The sequence below is a fragment of the Symphalangus syndactylus genome, chromosome 10, assembly GCF_028878055.3.
Source record: "Symphalangus syndactylus isolate Jambi chromosome 10, NHGRI_mSymSyn1-v2.1_pri, whole genome shotgun sequence".
NCBI lineage: Eukaryota > Metazoa > Chordata > Mammalia > Primates > Hylobatidae > Symphalangus > Symphalangus syndactylus.
In genome coordinates, this window is record NC_072432.2 from 66438765 (window position 1) to 66459318 (window position 20554).

The 20554-nt window shown below is 36.9% G+C and overlaps 1 protein-coding gene across 3 annotated transcripts in view; it reads left to right on the top strand.

Annotated features, from left to right (window-relative positions):
- Window positions 1–20554, top strand: part of GC (GC vitamin D binding protein) — a 64978-nt gene that overhangs the window by 19167 nt on the left and 25257 nt on the right. For 2 of the 3 annotated variants that reach the window (XM_055297373.2, XM_055297374.2), the window contains exons 2-4: window positions 1768–1859; window positions 17159–17228; window positions 18131–18263. In XM_055297373.2, the coding sequence (XP_055153348.2) occupies window positions 1802–1859; window positions 17159–17228; window positions 18131–18263 (261 nt within the window). In that variant the 5' untranslated portion in view covers window positions 1768–1801. Of the gene's footprint in view, window positions 1–1742; window positions 1860–17158; window positions 17229–18130; window positions 18264–20554 lie in introns of those variants that run through there. The other variant, XM_055297372.2, reaches the window with a different exon arrangement.

Below are 20554 nucleotides of genomic sequence, written 5' to 3' on the forward strand. Positions count from 1 at the left end.
CCTACCTCTCTGAGTTCTGGGGTTCTGAGTACTTTTTAAACTTTTTCACACTCATTTGGAGTTTCATTTCCAAATAATTTGCCATAGAACTAAAATACATTTTTAAATTAACTTGCACAGTAAACTAGGAATTCAGGCAAAGGGAACTGAAAATTTAGATTTATAGTAATCAGGAAGTTGATCCTTGAACAGGATAGAGTTGGCTCTTGGACAGGAAAGCTATCTCCTTGACCATATGGATTTCCACTGGCCTTATAGAAATACTTGTGTTTGATCTGGCATAGGTATCTTTTTCCAACTAGCTGGACTCTATTTTCTGAACCTAACACTCAATGATTTTCAATATAGATAGAAAATCTGACTAAACATGTAACTACCTAAATTGGTTTACTGAAATTTTGAGGGACTCTGCCCATGTAGGTAATCCTTGGTTACTGAGTTGATAATGAAGTTTTAAATCACTTATCTGTGAGACCCTGGACACGGAGCTGTCTTTAAACTCTTCCACTGAGTTCCAATGGCCTCATTAGTTCCATTGACCTTCTCAGATATTATAAATTTGGAAAGCCAGTGGGAGAAAGTGGCAATAACTAGAATAAGAGTAATAGGTGACATTAATCCATGTTACTATGTGATGGATGTTACCATGAGCCCTGCACCCAGATTACCTTAATTAACCTCATAGCAATGTTGTGTCAAATGTACTGAGTTATCACCACATTGCATATGAGGAAAATGAAACTTAGAGGGGTAAAATAAATTTCCCAAGTTTACACAGCCATGAAAGCTGAGTAGGGATTTGATTTTAGAGCCTGTGTAACAACCCGTACCTGACCATTTCCTGAAAAGAGGGCTACTGCAAAAACCAGGAGTGGAACTCATCTATTTCTCTACCTATGACTCTCTAGACAAGTCACAGAATTTACCCAGTGCTCAGTTCACTTTTCTGTAAAATGAAGATGTTGGATTTCATGTCCTACAGGGCCTCTCTGAGCTCTCAAATTACATGCCCATAAAATATACTAGTTGTAAACTATTAGTAGAAGGAGTTTTAAAATCACTGTAGGGAGTCCAAGATTTGCCACTAACTTTTTATGATTGGCAGTGGTGAGCCATTTAATCTCTCCAGTTATTTGCCTCACTTCAAAGGTTATTTTTAATATATATGTCAGTGCTCCACAAAGTGCAATATAGCATAGAAATACAAAGTACTATGCCATCATCTCAAATAAGATTACTTCATAGCATCAGAATTATGGATTTAAAATATTATGTTGAATTGGCTTCTCACTCTTTTTCCCCTTTTACTTAGAACATCTGGTCTGCAATATTTTAAGGTAATGCTTATTTGTAGTAGATTTAAACAAAGAGAGGAAGAGAGGTAAAGAGACAATTTCCAATTGTCCACTTACATATGAGAAATATGGGGTGTCCAAAGAAGACACATAGCCCTATACAGGGGAAGAAGGTGTCCGTTACTAGCATATTAAGTAAACTTCAGTGAGGAACAGCAGTGGAAAATAATCTATATACCTTGGCTCTTTTGCACTTTGACAAAGTTAATGATTAAAATCTCCTAGATTTTCCACTACAGTATCCCCAGGGTGTCTATTTACCTTGATTGATATTATTTTATCTCTTTTGGGCCAAAGATAACAGCCCCTTGCTTCTGTGTAGAGATTAATAATTGATTAATTCATTGTCAGGAATCTTTGTAAAAAGGAAACCAATTACTTTTGGCTACCACTTTTACATGGTCACCTACAGGAGACAGGAGGTGCTGCAAGACTCTGGTAGAAAAATGAAGAGGGTCCTGGTACTACTGCTTGCTGTGGCATTTGGACATGCTTTAGAGAGAGGTAAGATTTCTTTTGTTGTGACCATTTACAGGAATTCTTACTAGTTTAATTTTATATTATCACTTAAAAATGAAATAGAAAGTAAGAAACAGGAGAACTGGTAAATATGCTGGGGAGAGGCGTTCATCAGAGCTCCACAGTGCCGTGTAATGTTGAACTGGAATCGACAAAGAAATCAACACCAGAATCTTGTTAAAGAAAGTAAATGGAATGATATAATTTGTCAATTATCCCTCCCTCCTTTGTTGATAAGCAAGATCTAAAGAGAATGATTCAAAATTAGACATTTGCTAATTGTTACAAGATAATGCATATAAAGACTGTGATCCACCATTAAGCATTCAGACTTCAAATATTTATTACCTTTGAGAGTGTAATATACCATGCCAATGATGAGTGATGTCAACTTAGAGATTTCTTTGATCCCCTTAGAGGAATCCTATACATGCAATATTTGAAAATGCATTGTATTTTTTAAAATATCCCTCACATAAAATGCATATAAAGACTGTGATCCACCATTAAGCATTCAGACTTCAAATATTTATTACCTTTGAGAGTGTAATATACCATGCCAATGATGAGTGATGTCAACTTAGAGATTTCTTTAGAGGAATCCTATACATGCAATATTTGAAAATGCATTGTATTTTTTAAAATATCCCTCACATAAAATTTTTCTATAGCTAGGAAACACAACCACAAGTAAGATAATTGAGTTATATTTTTCATTGAAATTATTCTTCAGATGGTATATTTATCTTTGGGCAATGTTTAAAAACTTTTTTACATGATGCAAATTGAGATTATGTGAAATATACAACTTTATGAATTCTACAGCTGGGAAACTTTTCATCATTAGCTTCAATTTACTTTTCTGGCTGATTCTTTAATGTTCACAAGGGACATCTGCATTTATCCTGCTTTGCAAAATTAAGATTTTCATTTAGTGCTGTCAGTTAACAGCCTCACCTAATTTGTACACTATTATTCATATTAGTAATGTATTTTACCAGTGGAATAAAATGTGTGTTCCCAAGAATTATCAGTTATTAACTGTGACATGAATAACCTTACTCTTGACTTTTTATTCTTCTTCTTACATTTACTTTTTCTTGATCTTACTTTCATCATTCAAATTAATTTAACTCGTCTTACCCATCAATTCTTAAGTAAGCTATGCATCCTTAGGTAAGACTACAAAGTCTTTCCCAGACAGCATAGGGTATAAAAAAGCAACATAAATTGTGTCCCTTATAAGACCTCTGAATAGGCCATGTTCCAAGAAATCCCTTTAAGTCTTATTCTTTTGGCTGAGGATTTGCTGGGGCAGATCTGATCCTGAAAAATCCTATTGAAGCAGGTTCAGATCAGGATCTTCAGACACAGAAGGTCCAGTAATGGCTAGGGATTCGAATTATATATGGAGGCCATAACCAGGAGCATGAATCACCATCTTAGACTGCTGACTCAATAGGTGTGCATTGGCTTCACCTCAAAGAATGACAGTGTCCTTTGGAGAATAACAGAGCATTCTGCAATCTCTATTTCAACATTCTCAGCAGTCCTCAGATTCTGATGAAATGGATGCTAAAAACCTCCAGTCAGTCCCCTTGAAGATCTAAACTCATTCTTATAACCCACATGCCATATGCCAGATGATATCTTGAGACACACATAATACACTTGTAAGTATTAACATTCAATATCTGGGGAGAGTAGTCCTGATCTATCAATTCTCTATTCTCTAATACCTGAGCATGACCCAAAGACCAAGTCAGCAGTTTACTTAGAAGCTAGCTGTGTTCTCTCCTGGAAGGAAGTTACAAAGTGTGGAGATTAAAGGAGTTCTGAGGACTCTTAGGTTCTGAGTAGCCTTGTATTGTGGGGGATTGGTTTGGATTGCAGTTTTCTCTGCCTGTTACAGCTCTAGAGAGCTGACCACCCGCAGCATTTATTTAAGTACCTGCTTCAAAATATATTACACTCAAGACTTACCTTGAAAAGAAGTTTCTGTGGCCAAACATATTTAAGAAATGAGCCATACTTTATTCCTTCTTGCTGGTTTCACAATCGATGTCTCTGTTGTCCTAAAGGTTCTGAGAAACACTACAGGAAAGAAATCTTATCTAACTCAGAGTGTCTAAACATATTGACTCTTTTCTACAATGTCTATACTTGTGGAACTACTCTTTGGAAACCTTGGGTCTAAAATGGATACTGTTACAGATGAACCTTTACTGGACAGGTTCCAGTTAAGCCAGCCCTCTCCTATCAAACAGCATTGGGAATCTTGTTCCCAAGCCACTGGGTACATCTTAGAGAAAACAGCTTACCAAATCTGCTAAATCTGGATAGTGTCATAAGCAAATGTCCACTTTTGCTACCCTATGAGAAGCAACAAGGCAGTATTTGCCAGTTGCCTATAAGTAGCTTCTTCCCCTAGGACTGAAATGGATGGAATACTAATATACAATATATCTTTCCCTCTTCCCTTCCAAAGAAACCAAGTAACAAAGACTGGTGACACAGCTATAAAATTTTTTTTTAACTTGCAGATAGAGAAGTTACCTTTAACGACCAGGAAACATTTATAAAAATTGATTTTTAAAATTAAACTACACCAAAAAAAATCTCAGTTTTAAGTTACACGCTCTGTTAACAGAGCACTAAAAAGATTTTTTTTGCATTTTTTCTTTTCTTTTTTTTATTCAAGTTTTCTTTTTTATTATTATTGTATTTTAAATTCTAGGATACATGTGCACAATGTGCAGGTTTGATACATAGGTATACATGTGCCATGTTGGTTTGCTGCACCCATTAACTCGTCATTTAGCATTAGGTATTTCTCCTAATGCTATCCCTCCCCCTGCTCCCCACCCCACAACAGGCCCCAGGCTATGATGTTCCCCACCCTGTGACCAAGTGTTCTCATTGTTCAACTCCCACCTATGAGTGAGAACACGTGATGTTTGGTTTTCTGTCCTTGTGATAGTTTGCTTAGAATTATCATTTCCAGCTTCACCCATGTCCCTGCAAAAGACATGAACTCATCCTTTTTATGACTGCATAGTATTCCATGGTGTATATGTGCCACATTTTCTTAATCTGGTCTATCATTGATGGACATTTGGGTTGGTTCCAAGTCTTTGCTATTGTGAGTAGTGCCACAATAAACATACGTGTGCATGTGTCTTTATAGCAGCATGATTTATAATCCTTTGCGTATATACCCAGTAATGAGATGGCTGAGTCAAATGGTATTACTAGTTCTAGATCCTTGAGGAATCGTCACACTGTCTTCCACAATGGTTGAACTAGTTTACACTCCTATCAACAGTGTAAAAGGGTTCCTATGTCTCCAAATCCTCTCCAGCATCTGTTGGTTCCTGACTTTTTAATCATCGCCATTCTAACTGATGTGAGATGGGTATCTCATTGTGGTTTTGATTTGCATTTCTCTGATAACCAGTGATGATGAGCATTCTTTCACATGTCTGTTGGCTGCATAAATGTCTTCTTTTGAGAAGTGTCTGTTCATATCATTTGCCCACTTTTTGATGGGGTTGCTTTTTTCTTATAAATTTGTTTAAGTTCTTTGTAGATTCTGGATATTAGCCCTTTGTCAGAGGAGTAGATTGCAAAAATTTTCTCCCATTCTATAGGTTGCCTGTTCACTCTGATGGTAGTTTCTTTTGCCGTGCCGAAGCTCTTTAGTTTAATTAGATCCCATTTGTCAATTTTGGCTTTCGTTGCCATTGCTTTTGGTGTTTTAGACATGAAGTCCTTGCCCATGCCTATGTCCTGAATGGTATTGCTTAGCTTTTCTTATAGGGTTTTTATGGTTTTAGGTCTAACATTTAAGCCTTTAATCCATCTTGAATTAATTTTTGTGTGAGATGTAAGGAAAGGATCCAGTTTCAGCTTTCTACATATGGCTAGCCAGTTTTCCCAGCACCATTTATTAAATAGGGAATTCTTTCTCCATTTCTTGTTTTTGTCAGGTTTGTCAAAGATCAGAGGGTTGTGACACAGCTACAAAATTATTAAGGTAATCATGCCAACAGGAAATAAACCACTGTAGTTGATAAGAGCTGTTGGCAAAAACAGGTTTTTATAATGAACATTTTCCTTTTTGCTTTAAGCATTTCATTCACGGCATCTTTTTTTTTTATTAAACATGATATAAAACTGCAAGAAGAAAGTTCCCTTTGGGTTGGTGGGGGAGCTACACTTTTCTTTCTCTTCCTTCCCTGTCAAAACAGCCCTACACAAGGGCTGATGTCATAGAGCTCTCATCATTGAGAGCAATATTAACCTCCCTGAAAATCAATAGCAATGTTTCATCTTATTGATATCAGGTGCAATGCCACATATGCAGTCACCATTATATAATATAAGGATAAGTGTGCACACTCTATAAAACACCACCAGCTTAATCTATTTAGGATAGGAGAAAACGAAGAAATCTCTAAAAGGAATTGATGATGCCCTTCCCCAACATTTTTGGTCATCTAACGTCTTCATTCTACCCATTGCTTCCTCTCTCTTTCTCTCTCTCCTATTTTTCTCATTCGTTCTGATCTGACCACACTGGCCTCCACATTATCTCACACTCTAAGTCCTTTGCACCCCAGGGCTTTGCATTAGCTCTTCTCTATTCCTAGAACATTGATTGTCCAGATATTCTCATAGCTCCCTTCCTCACCTTCTTCAGGCATCTACTCCAAGTCTATTTATAGAGGGGGCTTCTCTAGCCAACCTACCACAAATAACACCTACCGGTTCATTATCTTCTATCCTCTTACTTGGATTTGTTTTTTCTTCTTAGCACCTAGTACCTTGCCTTATCACTGGTTGTTCATTTGCTTATTGTAACAAATGTAGAATGTAAGCTTTGTGAAACTAAGAACTTTTGTTATTTCCTGTAATTCCCAGTTATAGAACACTACTTGGCATTTAGTAGGTGTTCAATAAATTTTTGTGTAATATTACAAAATTGTGATTTTGTATACTTATGTCTACCATCAGACTCAGGTTCCGTAAAGATTGGTGGCTTTAGGGTTTTCTTTCATATAATGCCATGCTCCCAGGAGATAGCTGATGTGTCTGTGTGTGTCTGTGTGTGTGTGTGTGTGTAGATAGATATGTACATATATATATATATATATATATATATATATATATATACTCATATGTATAACAAGGATCATGAAATAATTGGATTTAGCTAATAACAATAATAACTGACAGCAACATTCTGTTTCCTGAGGATACAATCATCTTCATTTTACAAATGAGAAAACTGAGGAAGAACAGAGAGGATAAGCAACTTGCCAGCAGTCTCACTATTACCCAGGATAGCAGGAATTCAAATCCAGGTGGTCTGTATCCAAAGCCTCTATCTTAAATCATGATAAAATACAGCCTCCTATGGATGTTTTCTTTGGCCCTCGTGGTTTGGGCCAACAAAGTTTCTTTAAGTCTGCCTTTAAAGTCTCATTTAACTTGTCAACATTTTAAAACCTGGAGATTCTACATAAAAATCTAGATTTCTAGCTTCTCTGGAAACACAGGAAGGTGTGGTAATAACGGCCAAATTTTCACATGGCAATGATGAACTGGAGCTGAATTGTGACTCCTCCTTTTGGACTAAACCCTCAGTTTTCACTACTGGGCATTTAATGCTTTCTTACCTTGGATCAAATGTAAGTTGTGTGGTTCCTAGATCTTATGAGCATTTGGGTTTGCTAACCTGGGTGTCATGGTAAAATAGTAACTTGAGGTTTACCACTACCTAAAGAAAATAATATTAACAAATGATCGTATCTTTACGTTTAAAACAGGCAAAATAATTAGTTACCAGCCATTTTTATTCTCTATAAATGAAATCACATATGAATTGTTTAAATATGTTTACATTTAACAAATTGTGTTTTTCATCCTAGAGAAGTGAAACTTACATAACTTTTTTTTGAAAGCTGATTTAGAAAGATTTATTGGAGTATACAAAGAGTGTTATGTAGTTATATATGTCTTCCACATTCACATCTGCTGATGCAGCTGAATTCCTATGTAGGTTTTATTTTGTTTTTTTTATATATATATATAAACTTTAAGTTCTGGGATACATGTGCAGAACCTGCAGGTATACATGTTCCATGTTGGTTTGCTGCACCCATCAACCCACCATCTACAGTAGGTGTTTCTCCTAATGCTATTCCTCCCCTAGCCCCCAACCCCCTGACAGGCCCCAGTGTTTGATGTTCCCCTCCCTGTGTCCATGTGTTCTCATTGTTCAACTCCCACTTATGAGTGAGAATATTTTTATATGGAAATAACTGATTTTGTTATCTATTTAAAAATACAATAGCAAGAGCACAGTCTTAGAATAACATATTTCAGTCTTCAAATTTTACTACATGAAAGTAAATTTGTTATTTTGCTGCAAATATTAGGTATAATTGGTTTTAAAATGAAAACACTTTTATTTGACAAATACATACTAGATTTTTTTTTTTTTTTTTTGAGACGGAGTCTTGCTCTGTCGCCCAGGCTGGAGTGCAGTGGCGCAATCTCGGCTCACTGCAAGCTCCACCTCCCGGGTTCACACCATTCTCCTGCCTCAGCCTCTCCGAGTAGCTGGGACTACTGGCACCCGCCACCACGCCCGGCTAATTTTTTGTATTTTTAATAGAGACGGGGTTTCACCGTGGTCTCGATCTCCTGACCTCGTGATCTGCCCCCCTCGGCCTCCCAAAGTGCTGGGATTACAAGCGTGAGCCACCGTGCCCAGCCTACATACTAGATTTTTAAAAATATAAATAACAAAATACATCGTTGGATTGTTGACTAGGCTAACACTGAAGTGAGTGTTCCTTTTAAGTTTTCTTATCAAATATGTCTAAGGAATTATATCCTGGTGACAACTGGAATGTAATATCTAGTATATATCCTGTAGAAAACATTGGCATTCCATTTTCCATCTACATGATTCTGCAAAGCTCATTATTAATTTGTTTAAAAGGCTCTCTTTAGCCTTACTAAGACAAAGGAAGTGCTATAAAAGCACTTAAAGCAATGTATATCACAATGGTTAACACAAAATAGCATTGAGTACTTGACAGTGAAATTTCCCATTTAAATTACAGTTCTTACAAGTGTCCAATAATAAGCCTTCAGTTTCTTACTGGGATTTAATAAGAAAATTAGAAAATTATATTCCATTCATGAAAAAAAAATCTTGCTAACACATCACTATAGCAGACAAGCACCATAAAAATCTTTTGGCCATACTAAAAATTAATATACAAATATCTACTTTTTATAATTTTAAAAAGATAAATTACTAATCTTTGAAATACAAATTTTCCTATACAAGATAATGCAATCTGTTGGACTTAAAATGCATTTAAATGGCTTGGGAGATCTGTCTGACAAAAACATGTGTGATGACAGAGGCATAAATAATGATACACGTCCAATATATCCTCTCCATTAGATTGCATAATTTGATTTCAGCTTATACAGTATAACTTCAGTAGTCATTTAGATGTGTATATTGATAGGAAACAGTGAAAGGAAATCACCCATGTACAGTGTTTTCTGGTTTAAAATGTACTGTTTTTTAATTGGCAAATTATAATTATATACATTTCTGGGGCACAATGGAATAGTTTGATATCTATATATAATGGGGAATGATAAAATCATCAGTGAACTCCTCTACCATCTCACTGCTTATCATTTTTTCTGAGGCATTTGAAATTTACTCAAGTTATTTTGAAATATAAAATACATGATTAACTGTAGTCACCCTGACACAAAATAGATCTCAAAACATTCCTCCTGTCTAACTGAAATTTTGCACTATTTTCCCAGCAGCTCCTCATTCCCTCCCTCCTATTCTCTCTGCAGCCTCTAGTAACCATCATTTTCCTCTTCTGTGAGTTCAACTTTTTCAGATTCCATATATGATATAATGCAGTATTTTTCTTTCTGTACCTGGCTTATTTTACTTAACATAATGTTCTCCAGGATCATCCATGTTGTCACAAATGACAGAATTCCCTTCCTTCTCTTTTTAAGGCTGAATAGTATTCCACTATATAAATACATCACATTTTCTTTATCCATTAATCTGTTGATGGACACTTAGGTTGTTTCAGTATCTTGGTAGCTGTGAATAATGCTACAGTAAACATGGGAGGGCAGACATCCCTTCAACCTATTAATTTATATTTCTTTGGATATATACCCGGAAGTGGTATTGTTAAATCATATGGTAGTTCTATTTTTAGTTTCTTGAGAAGCATCCATACTGTTTTCCATAATGGCTGTACTAATGTATATTTCCACCAGCAGTGGAAAAGAGTTCCCTTTTCTCCACATTCTCGCCAATACTTACCTTTCTTTCTTTTTTTTTTTTTGTTTTTTTTGAGACGGAGTCTCGCTCTGTCACCCAGGCTGGAGTGCAGTGACGCAATCTCGGCTCACTGCAAGCTCTGCCTCCTGGGTTCACGCCATTCTCCTGCCTCAGCATCTCCCAGTAGCTGGGACTACAGGCGCCCGCCACCACGCCTGGCTAATTTTTTTGTATTTTTAGTAGAGACGGGGTTTCACCGTGGTCTCGATCTCCTGACCTCGTGATCTGCCTGCCTCGGCCTCCCAAAGTGCTGGGATTACAAGCGTGAGCCACCACGCCTGGCCTTATCTTTCAATCTTTCTGGCAATAGCCATTCTAACAGGTGTGAGGTGATATCTCATTGTGGTTTTAATTTGCATCTCCTTAATGATTCCTGATGCTGAACATTTTTTATAAACCTGTTGGCCATTTGTATGTTTTCTTCTGAGAAGTGTCTGTTTGGGTTCTTTGCTAGTGTTTTAAATGGGTTATTGGTTTTCTTGTTATTGAGTTGAATTCCTTACACATTTTGTATATTAACCTGTTATCAGATATGTGGTTTGCAAATATTTTCTCCTACTCTGTGGGTTGTCTCTTCACTTTGTTAATTTTTCCTTTGCTGTGCAGTAGCCTTTTAGTATGATGCAATCCCATTTGTCTATTTTTGCTTTTGTTGCCTGTGATTTCAGCGTCATGTCCAAAAAACCCATTGCCTAGACCAACATCATGGAGCTTTTCCCCTATCTTTTCTTGTATTAGTTTAACAGCTTCAGGTTTTACATTTAAGCCTTTAATCCATTTTGAGTTGATGTTTTCTCAAGTTTTAATTGAGATAGATCATATGTGGCTAGCCAGGGTGGCAGAATTGCCACCACTTACTGTTCATATCACCTTATCAAAGGAGTGCCATGTGGAACTATGACTGTGCCATCCCTTGTTGAATGAGACTTTCTTCAGATTTTATAATACTTGCTTAATGAAGTGACTTTTATGGAAATGTCCAGAATTATGCTGGGCATCCAGAACCTAAAATTTTAGACATGATCTTTGCCCTGAAAGAACTTTCATGGAAAATAAAGACAATTTTGCTTAAAGGAAATATTAGTATATGCCTCCTTTATAAGACCTATTAGCAAACGTCTAGTGAGTATTACTTCAAGTCTCTGTCGCTACTAAGACCAAAGCGCCTGAGTCTTTCAACCAATCTGCTTACCTTTCTGTTTTCCTGTGCCAGACCCTGCAAGCTTTTTTATTTCAAAAAAAAAAAAGAGGCGGGGGGGGAGAAAATGAAGAATAAGAATGACTTTTTTCCAGGACTGACAGTCATAGATAAAGATTTTTAGACAGGCATGAATAATAATGAATCTTTTGATACCATAAAAAGAATAGCACTAAATTTCAATAGAGTAATTCTCTAACTCATGGACAAAATGTGCTCAAAAAGTTATATGTTATTTAGAAGTTAAAGTACAATTTTTCATAGAAATAATTTAAATAGGAGATGTTCTTAAAATGATGCATAAAAATAGGTAGTAAACATGGGATGTAAACTGTGATAACCACAAACCTCACAAAATTTTTGTGAAGGTTAAAGCAGGTAATATATGTCAAATATTTAGAACAGTATCACCAAATTGTTGGCACTCAAATTTTAATTGTTATCATGATATTATTATTATTTATACTTATATTGCTGTAGAACCTAAGTGCTTCAATGTATTCTAAGCTTCCAAATTAAATGCAGGGGATATCACCTTTACCCATCCCAAAAGTGGAAGACAGAAACCTCCCCCTCTATCTTTACCCCTGCAAAAGCAATTACAGATGAGGAGGCAACCAACCCACAAAAGGAAAGAGAGGTGGGATGGGATGCACGGAGGAAAAAATGCTTCCTCTGGGACTTTGGTGAGTCACAAAGGACAGGCTACCACCCAAGGTGAACCCAAGGACATTAGTTTGAGTGAGTCTGTGATGCTGTCTCCTATTGCAGTTGCAGTTTCTGAGTAATTAACCCATTGACTATATATCTTTTGCTGTTTTCATTTGTGTTTGAATTTTCAAAGTCTGAAAGGACGCTCAATTTGTTCCACTGATATCATCCTAAGAGGTACAGTTAACTTTTAGATTAGTTTATCTATAGATGTCATGTGGGTCTCTGGGTTTGGTATTAAAAGGGTTGAATTTCTTTTCATTGACTCAAGCTCAAACTTTTTCATTGGCAATATTTTTAGTGATACAGAAATCTCTTATAACCAGATCAGCTTCCTAAACCAGCTCAATAATGTTTACTATTTAAGTCAATTCACTACTGTGAAATCAAAAATATCATGCCTGACTAGTTTGAATAAATACTGCAAACCATATTCTTAAAAGGTAAATTTATTTAAAAAAAATACTAACAAATATACTGAACTTTTCTGACATGGATGAGTCTGTCAGTACAGAATAGAAATAAAAATGCCAAAGAAATGAAATTGTGAAAATATGAAATGCCCAACAGAGCTGTTAAAGCCCATGATTCTCCAGAACACAATAGGAAAACAGCAACTTGAGATAGTTCCTAGCATCCTGTATGAGCACATATTTATGTCAATGTTATTTAGGATCCATTAATGTTCTTGGTATACGAATAACTGTTCTAGGGAGCCAAATTAGGTTTTAGTGAGAGACTAGTAATAGTGAAGGCTCCAAATACCTACTTTAATAAACTTCGTAACAAGACAGTATCTTATTAGCTATCCCCATTACAACGAAAGTTACATGAGGGCAAGGATGTGTCTATTTTGGGCTCCATTTTATGCTCAAATTCAATGTTGAACCCAATGCTTGGCACAAAGTAAGGCTCAAAAAATATCTGTTACATGTATGAATGAATATTGTCAACTCTGTTGGTAGAGGTAAGGTGCCTGAAGCAGCAAAGATTTCCTGAAAATAAATCACACTGGCTTTCAAAAGTTCAGAATTAAACAAGACTTACCAGAATGTTTCACAATATAGATAAAAAGTAGAACATGCTATCGCAGAAAGCAAAAACTCTGTTAGTGAAATTTGTAAACACTTAGTACTGTGGGGGGTCACTTCATGTGAAAGTGATTTCATCAGAGTCACTAAGATTATGCCAATATTTACTAGGGCCATATCAAAGTCCAAATCACCTTCTTTATTACAAAGTGGTACATTTGAAAACAGAGCATATAATTTACAGTTTCATTTGAGACAGGATTTAACTATATGAATTGGAGTGAGCTCAACTGGTTTTACACCAAAAACATTTATTAAGCAGTATTCCATGGAATGGGGAATCAATTAGTAATAATCACATTGCAAATTAACTTTAGTATTTATTTGCTGTATTTGCAGATTGAGACAAGGATTGACATACATTGGCTTTGTCTTGTAAGCTAGATCTCTTCTCTTTGGGCAAATGAATTTATAAAATTATTTTATCAGAAGTACATTGTGGGTAGCTCACCTGAAGGATAATGGTGCAACAGCTTCCTCTACAGGTTATTTTTATATTTTAATTCTGAGCTTTCTCAATATCCCTCTTGAGCTTCTTCCCTTGCTTCCTGTTATGCCCAACGCTGAGTGTTCCAGCAAAAATAGTTTCAAAACCACTTTAAGCCTTATTCAGTCCATCTAGTTTACCACTTTTCTCTCATCAGTTTGCATTCTAACTAAAGCAGTATATAATGCCCATGAATTCTAAAGTGCTGTGTGCAAACACAAATAGTTAATTAAATTCAAACTATTTAATGGGATAACATGTGGTGCCCATTTACACTACCTTCACATGCACACTCACATTCCCGTAATATATGAAATAAAACTTTACATTTTTAGTGAAATGAGAAATCAGAATCTGGAAGGTTAGAAACAAAATATTTCTCAAAATGTTCGTCGGGGGTACCCCATTTGAATACAGGATTTCACTTTGCATGTTATTGAATGGTCACAAGAGAAGTACTAATAAAAATAACCTCTTCCATTTGTAGGGAGGAATTTAAACAAACTTAGCTCCTATTTATTATAAGGAAAAGAAGTTCTTATTAGGGCTATTTTGTGTATGTCTTAAAACACAGTAAGCCTTTGGAAAAAATATTCCTTATAATCTCTCGCTATGTTTAAAAGAGACTAGTTTATAATCCCCAGCAAGTGATCTTATAGATGATGAGGATACATTGTACTAAATTCAGGGATCTTTACAATATATGGTATTTAAATCTATTTTGATATTTACAATGATAAAACAAACTCACCTCTTCAAAAGGCTGCTTTCATTTCAGTTATAAAATAGCCACAGTTGGAATAAAGATTTCTTACTAGAATCTACTGCCATATAACTGCCAGCCATTTCTCCCAGCTCTGCTTTTGGAGCAAACTAAAACAACTTTTGACATCGTAAGTACAGCTCATCACCACGAGGACAGTTCCAGCCCTAATTCTTCTTCTCTGTGTTCTAGTCTTCAATTCTATAGAATACCATTAATGATTAATGGAAGTTTTCTGCCTTGCTTAACCTTTTGAACGTGTCACAATATCCAGCCTTGTAAACTAATAAATACATTTCAGAAAATGTATGAGATGTGAAGGTTCTCAGACATAACACAGGTTTGTTGCAAGTGGCTTTTTTGGTTCCACTGGCAATTAGCTTTATCAACTCTACTGCCTTGTCCTGGTGCCAGAATAACATCAGATTCAGGAATCAGGTATGTGAGTTCTTTTCCACCTTCTATGTGGTTTTGAGGGTGTTTGAGTAGGTCTCTTGTTAAAAAGTGCTGCTGAAGAATGTCTTTTTCTCACAATTATCAAATCTGACTTTTCTCACCTCAAAAATATTTTGGGGAGGTATCCATCCAAAAAAGTACATGCTGCGACTGCTTCCTCTACAGGCAATCTGACATTAAACAGGTGACATTAATCTGATGAGTCCTAAAGAGAATCTTTAAAAAAAAAAAAAAATACAACCCTTTCAAGTCTGTATCTAATCACCACCACCTCCACTGCAAGCCATCAAATGGAAATTTCCACCCAGGCATATGTTTACACAGTCTTCCATAACATTGTAACTGTTAGAGAGAAAAGGAAATCTTTGGGATTAAAGCCTGACAGCAGTTACCATCATATCACCTGAGATGACTTTCCTAACATTTAAAGTGAGAAGGATAAACCACTAAAAGTTAAAGCCACTTAAAACAGAGTAGGCAATTTATATACTTCCTACATTTTTTTCCGAAGATATAACATCACAGGAGGGAAATTTCCTGGGCTTATTTGCATAAATGATGAGTCAGGTTAGGAGAACACTGACTGACTTTGATGTGTCCGCCCTACTACATATGTGATGGACATGTTGAACAAGAGGGTCTCATGATTAGTAACTAGCTCTTCCCTGTAGCGTGAATGAACTCAAGAGCAGGTACTGTGATTTTTCTTTTCCCTCTCAACTACCAATGTCATTTCATCATGAGAATGGCTAGTTACATTTAATAGTCAAAAATGTTTTAATTCATTGAAAGTTGAAGCCACTCCCCCATTCAGGCCTGTTTCAGTTCTGTTGCCTGTGGTGGGAAAGGGAGACACAGATACCTGCCTCTTGTCTCTTTTGCCTATTCTCTTTTCCTCCTTCCTCCTACTCTCTAGGCTGCTTCTAGCTCCTCCAGGGCTAACACAGGAAAGGAGAAGCTAGTAAGAGAGGTAGCGGCAGGAAAAACTCAACTCAATGGACAAAAAATTCAATGGGCAGCATGGTGAGCCAAGGTTGTCTCCTCTGGTTATGAAGATGTGCAAAGCTGCCATTTTCTCTTACTGTGTTCTTCGGTGATCTCTCTCCCTTGTTATTCCTGCAGATCTCTCATATGCAGCTGGCACCTTAAGACTCTCCTCTGGGCCCCTGGTTTTCAAATTGTCTACCTCCACACAGAGACCCAACTGTTGGCAGTCCACTGCTCTGTAGATAGCACTTTGTTGGGGGTGGAGCTAGGACTGGGGGAAATATACTTAAGACAATTCCTGGCCAGCTCACTCTCCTGCTTGAGCTACATCAGGTCTGTAGGTCACACGACAGCTTCCCACCCAGTCCTCTGCTTTGTTCTCCAGGCCACTTAGCAAGCCCATCACCCTCTAGATTTCTCCAGCCTGAATCAGACACCTGTCCATTACACCCCGAACTCCAAGAGCTCCCTGTCAAGTGCTGAGTGGTTTCTTGAAGCCCTTGTCCCTATGTGAAAGTGAAAGGAAACACTTCCCACCATTCCCCAGACTCACCACACTAACGTTGTCCAAAATATTCTTTGCCTGATTTCCACCTTGTCCCCAGCTGAATTCCTAGCCGTCCCTTAGACAGCCAGGAGCCGAGAAGCAGAGCATGGGTGGCAGCACTAACTCTCCTGTACCTCCTTTAAAGTCCTGCATTAGTGGCGCCAGCCCCTCACCTTGGAGTGGAGACAGTCTCCACTTATTTGTTGTTCTGTTTTTCTTTTCAGGCCTCAGGTAAAACTGAGACAATAAAAGCAGGAAGGGAGGAAGCAGCGTGGGAAAGAGGGAAGGAAGGAGAAAAATTCACATTTGGGTATCATTATAAAGATAGGACCTAACAGTTGCCATATCAATAGCTTCTGACTCACTAGTTGACATGTATCATTTGACTCACCTACGTTCAGTATTAGTTTACTCTCTCCTTTTGTTCTGCTGGTGACTAAAATATAACAGAATGCCATAAAATTGTGGCCTGTAGTGACAGAAGGGCTAGAAAGGCCCCCAAAATATGAAATTGTATATAAACATTGAGAAAATACGATTTTCATTGCAGGCCACGTGGACTTTATACATGTACATGTAACATAATATTCATCAAAAGGGGAAACATACAAGTTTTTCTATTTCTGCCTCCTAGGCCGGGATTATGAAAAGAATAAAGTCTGCAAGGAATTCTCCCATCTGGGAAAGGAGGACTTCACATCTCTGTAAGTGTGCAGTAGCCACTCACTCTCTTGGTGATTTGATCTTGAAAAAAACTGAGTGTGAGGTAACTTTGACTCAGTATGGAGGTTCATCCTTAATCCTTGCCAAGAGTAAGAGGACAGAGCCCCAGGCCCAATGTAGGCACAGGAGTCAAGCAAATTAAGGACATCCAGAGATTCCGGATGACCTCTTGTTACCACAGTCTAAGAATCTGTCACCAGTAAGTTTATGAATGAGTTCAAAGATAATACGTAAAGCATAGCTTTCTAAGGTCATTAAAATGCAGTTGTACATTCTAGGAATCTGGGAAACCAAGGCAATGAGGTACAGAGCAAGTACATTTGGGGAGGCTTAAGAAGGACAGCACCAGACTGGTTTGATGGAAGCCCTAAGTTCAATTTCTGCTTTCCAAGATAAATTTGCCTAGAACAAAAACTGCTTTTTAAATTAAACCTCATTTTCTTCATTAGCCAAATAAAAAAGTAAATGTGTACAATATTTCATTTAAACATTGAACAGGTTTCATATCTTAATGTGCCAAAATGTAAAAAGAAAATTTCAGTTCTGGCCAGGCACGGTGGCTCACGCCTTGTACTTCCCAGCACTTTGGGAAGACAAGGAGGGCGGATCACAAGGTCAAGAGATCTAGACCATCCTGACCAACATGGTGAAACTCTGTCTCTACTAAAAATACAAAAATTAGCCAGGCATAGTGGTGCGCACCTGTAGTCCCAGCTACTCGGGAGGCTGAGGCAGGAGAATCGTTTGAACCCGGGAGGTAGAGATTGCAGTGAGCTGAGATGACACCACTGCACTCCAGCCTGGGTGACAGAGCGAGACTCCATCTCAAAAAAAAAAAAACAGTTTCAGTTCTAATTGATATATTGTCTTATTTTCCCCTCAGGTCACTAGTCCTGTACAGTAGAAAATTTCCCAGTGGCACATTTGAACAGGTCAGCCAGCTTGTGAAGGAAGTTGTCTCCTTGACCGAAGCCTGCTGTGCGGAAGGGGCTGACCCTGACTGCTATGACACCAGGGTAGGTTTCCGTGGCTGGCCGTCTCTATGGCAGCCCAGAGAAGAAAGCCAAAATAGGCCTTTATACCATGTTTTGAAAAAATTTTAGACAGAAACTCCATTTACTCCCAGTTTGGGGGAAATATGAAGCCTGTTGTCTTTAGAGCCTGGTTTATTGTAACATAATGAATCAATATTACCCATTATTCCTACAAGGTTCAAATGAGAAAACTGGGTCATAGAGTAATTTAGTGATTTATTAAATATACATTGCTAGCAAGAGGCAGTTATAAAATATAAATCCAGATATGACTCTAAAACCTAAGTTTTTATCACCATACATTTGATCTTCTCAAATATCAGCCCATGGATCATTATTCCAAGTGAAGTAACTCAGGAATGAAAACCCAAATATCGTATGTTCTCACTTATAAGTGGGAGCTAAGCTATGAGGATGCAAAGGCATAAGAAGGATACAATGGACTTTGGGAACTTGGAGAGAAGGGTGAAGGGGGCGAGGGATAAAAAACTATAGATTAGGTACACTGTGCACTGCTCCAGTGATAGGTACACCAAAATCTCAGAAATCACTCCTAAAGAACTTAGCCGTGTATCAAAAACAAAATAGTTTTGTTCCCCCGAAACTATTGAAATTAAATATATATGTATATATATACATTTTACATATTATGTAATTAAATATATATATATCAGCTCATGAACCTCTTGAAAGAATCCTAAAATGTTGTGTATAGCTTAAAAACCTGATCATAGCTTTATCCTCTTTTATCATCATGCCAGGACTGGTACCAAGTGCTCCAGAATAATTTAGTGTTGGTTTCAAATTTGGGAGGAGGATTCAAAAGTTGCCCTGTATGCACATAACTAAATTCTAGGTTTCTCCCCTATAGCACTTATGCAAAAATTAAAATGCTGAAATGACAGTGTTCAGACAGTAGCTGAAATGGGTTAAATCTAAGGAGTTTCAGCAATTTATTAATGCAGTCATCAGGCCTGCTGCAAATGACATTTAGATGCATTTTGATAAAGGCTTTTACAGACAGATTTGTCTCACTGTTCAAGCCTTCAGCAGATATCATACAGAAACAATGCTCCAAAGATCTGATTAGAATAGACTCTACACAATGAATATTCTTACCCATTAATTGCTTTACCTGTCCCTTATCTATTTTTTCAGAATTTTATAATCCTTTTCTTCCACCAAGCTCATAAATATTTTTTATTTCAACCTGAACTTCTGTACCACCTTAAAATACGAAAGCATCAAATCATCGACATAACAGAGCACATTTTTATTTTATTTCATATTTTGGCTAATGCATCCCTTGATCAGAGATATGATCTGTCTCTACAATCCTGGAACGTAAGAAAACAGATATAGCATTGATATTTTTTGCATGATGTCTTTCTCTTTCTCCTGCTTGTTCAAAACATTTTTGAAAAGTGTTTTGACATTTTGTCAACCTTTTTTTACTTGAAAGAAGATAACTTTAAAAACGCAAAAAGAAGGGTTGCCAGGGAAATGAATGGAAAGGAAAAAGATGGACTGAAAAGAGACATAGGATGAAAAAGAGAGAACGAGTCTAATTTTTAACTTCTCCGAATCTGATGAAAGGATGGTATGGAAGACGGTGAGAAGTTAGTTTACAAAAGTGATTCATCACGTTGCCATCCTTCACTGGTAGAAAAGATTTTTAGAAATTTTACCTTAAAAAGATGACTAACTTATAAATTAAGTATAAGAATATCAAAGTATTGTTTCCCATATAAATCCCAAAGTAATTTTTTCCATGATGACTATTTCTTTTCTTTTTTCCTCTATGGTGACTCTATTTTAGATTTTAATTTCAAATATGAAATTTTTCCAAAAAGAATATTTTGATGCTACGATTGCTTTGACAGTACTTAGTCTGCTCACAGGTATCAGTGTATCACTGTTAAAGCAGTAAATGCGGGTGCATCAGTGATTTTCAACCTACACTGCACCTGCACATAAATCTTGGAGCTTGGGAAAATCAGATTTTCAGGCCCTATTTTTGACCTACTGAAACAGAATTTCTGTGTTGTGCAACCAAAGCATTTTATATTTTATGCACTCTATGATTAATTCTGATGCAAAAGCAGGTTCAAGAATCATTAGGTAAGAGAATGCAAATAATGTAGAAAGTTAAAGGAACCAGCAATCAAGAGTCTACTCATTTCATAAAGGGAGGGGAGGAGAGCTCATTTAATAAACAGAGGGAGGTCCTCCTCACTCTTATTGGGGTATTTGCAGCAGAAAGCAGGTAGGAG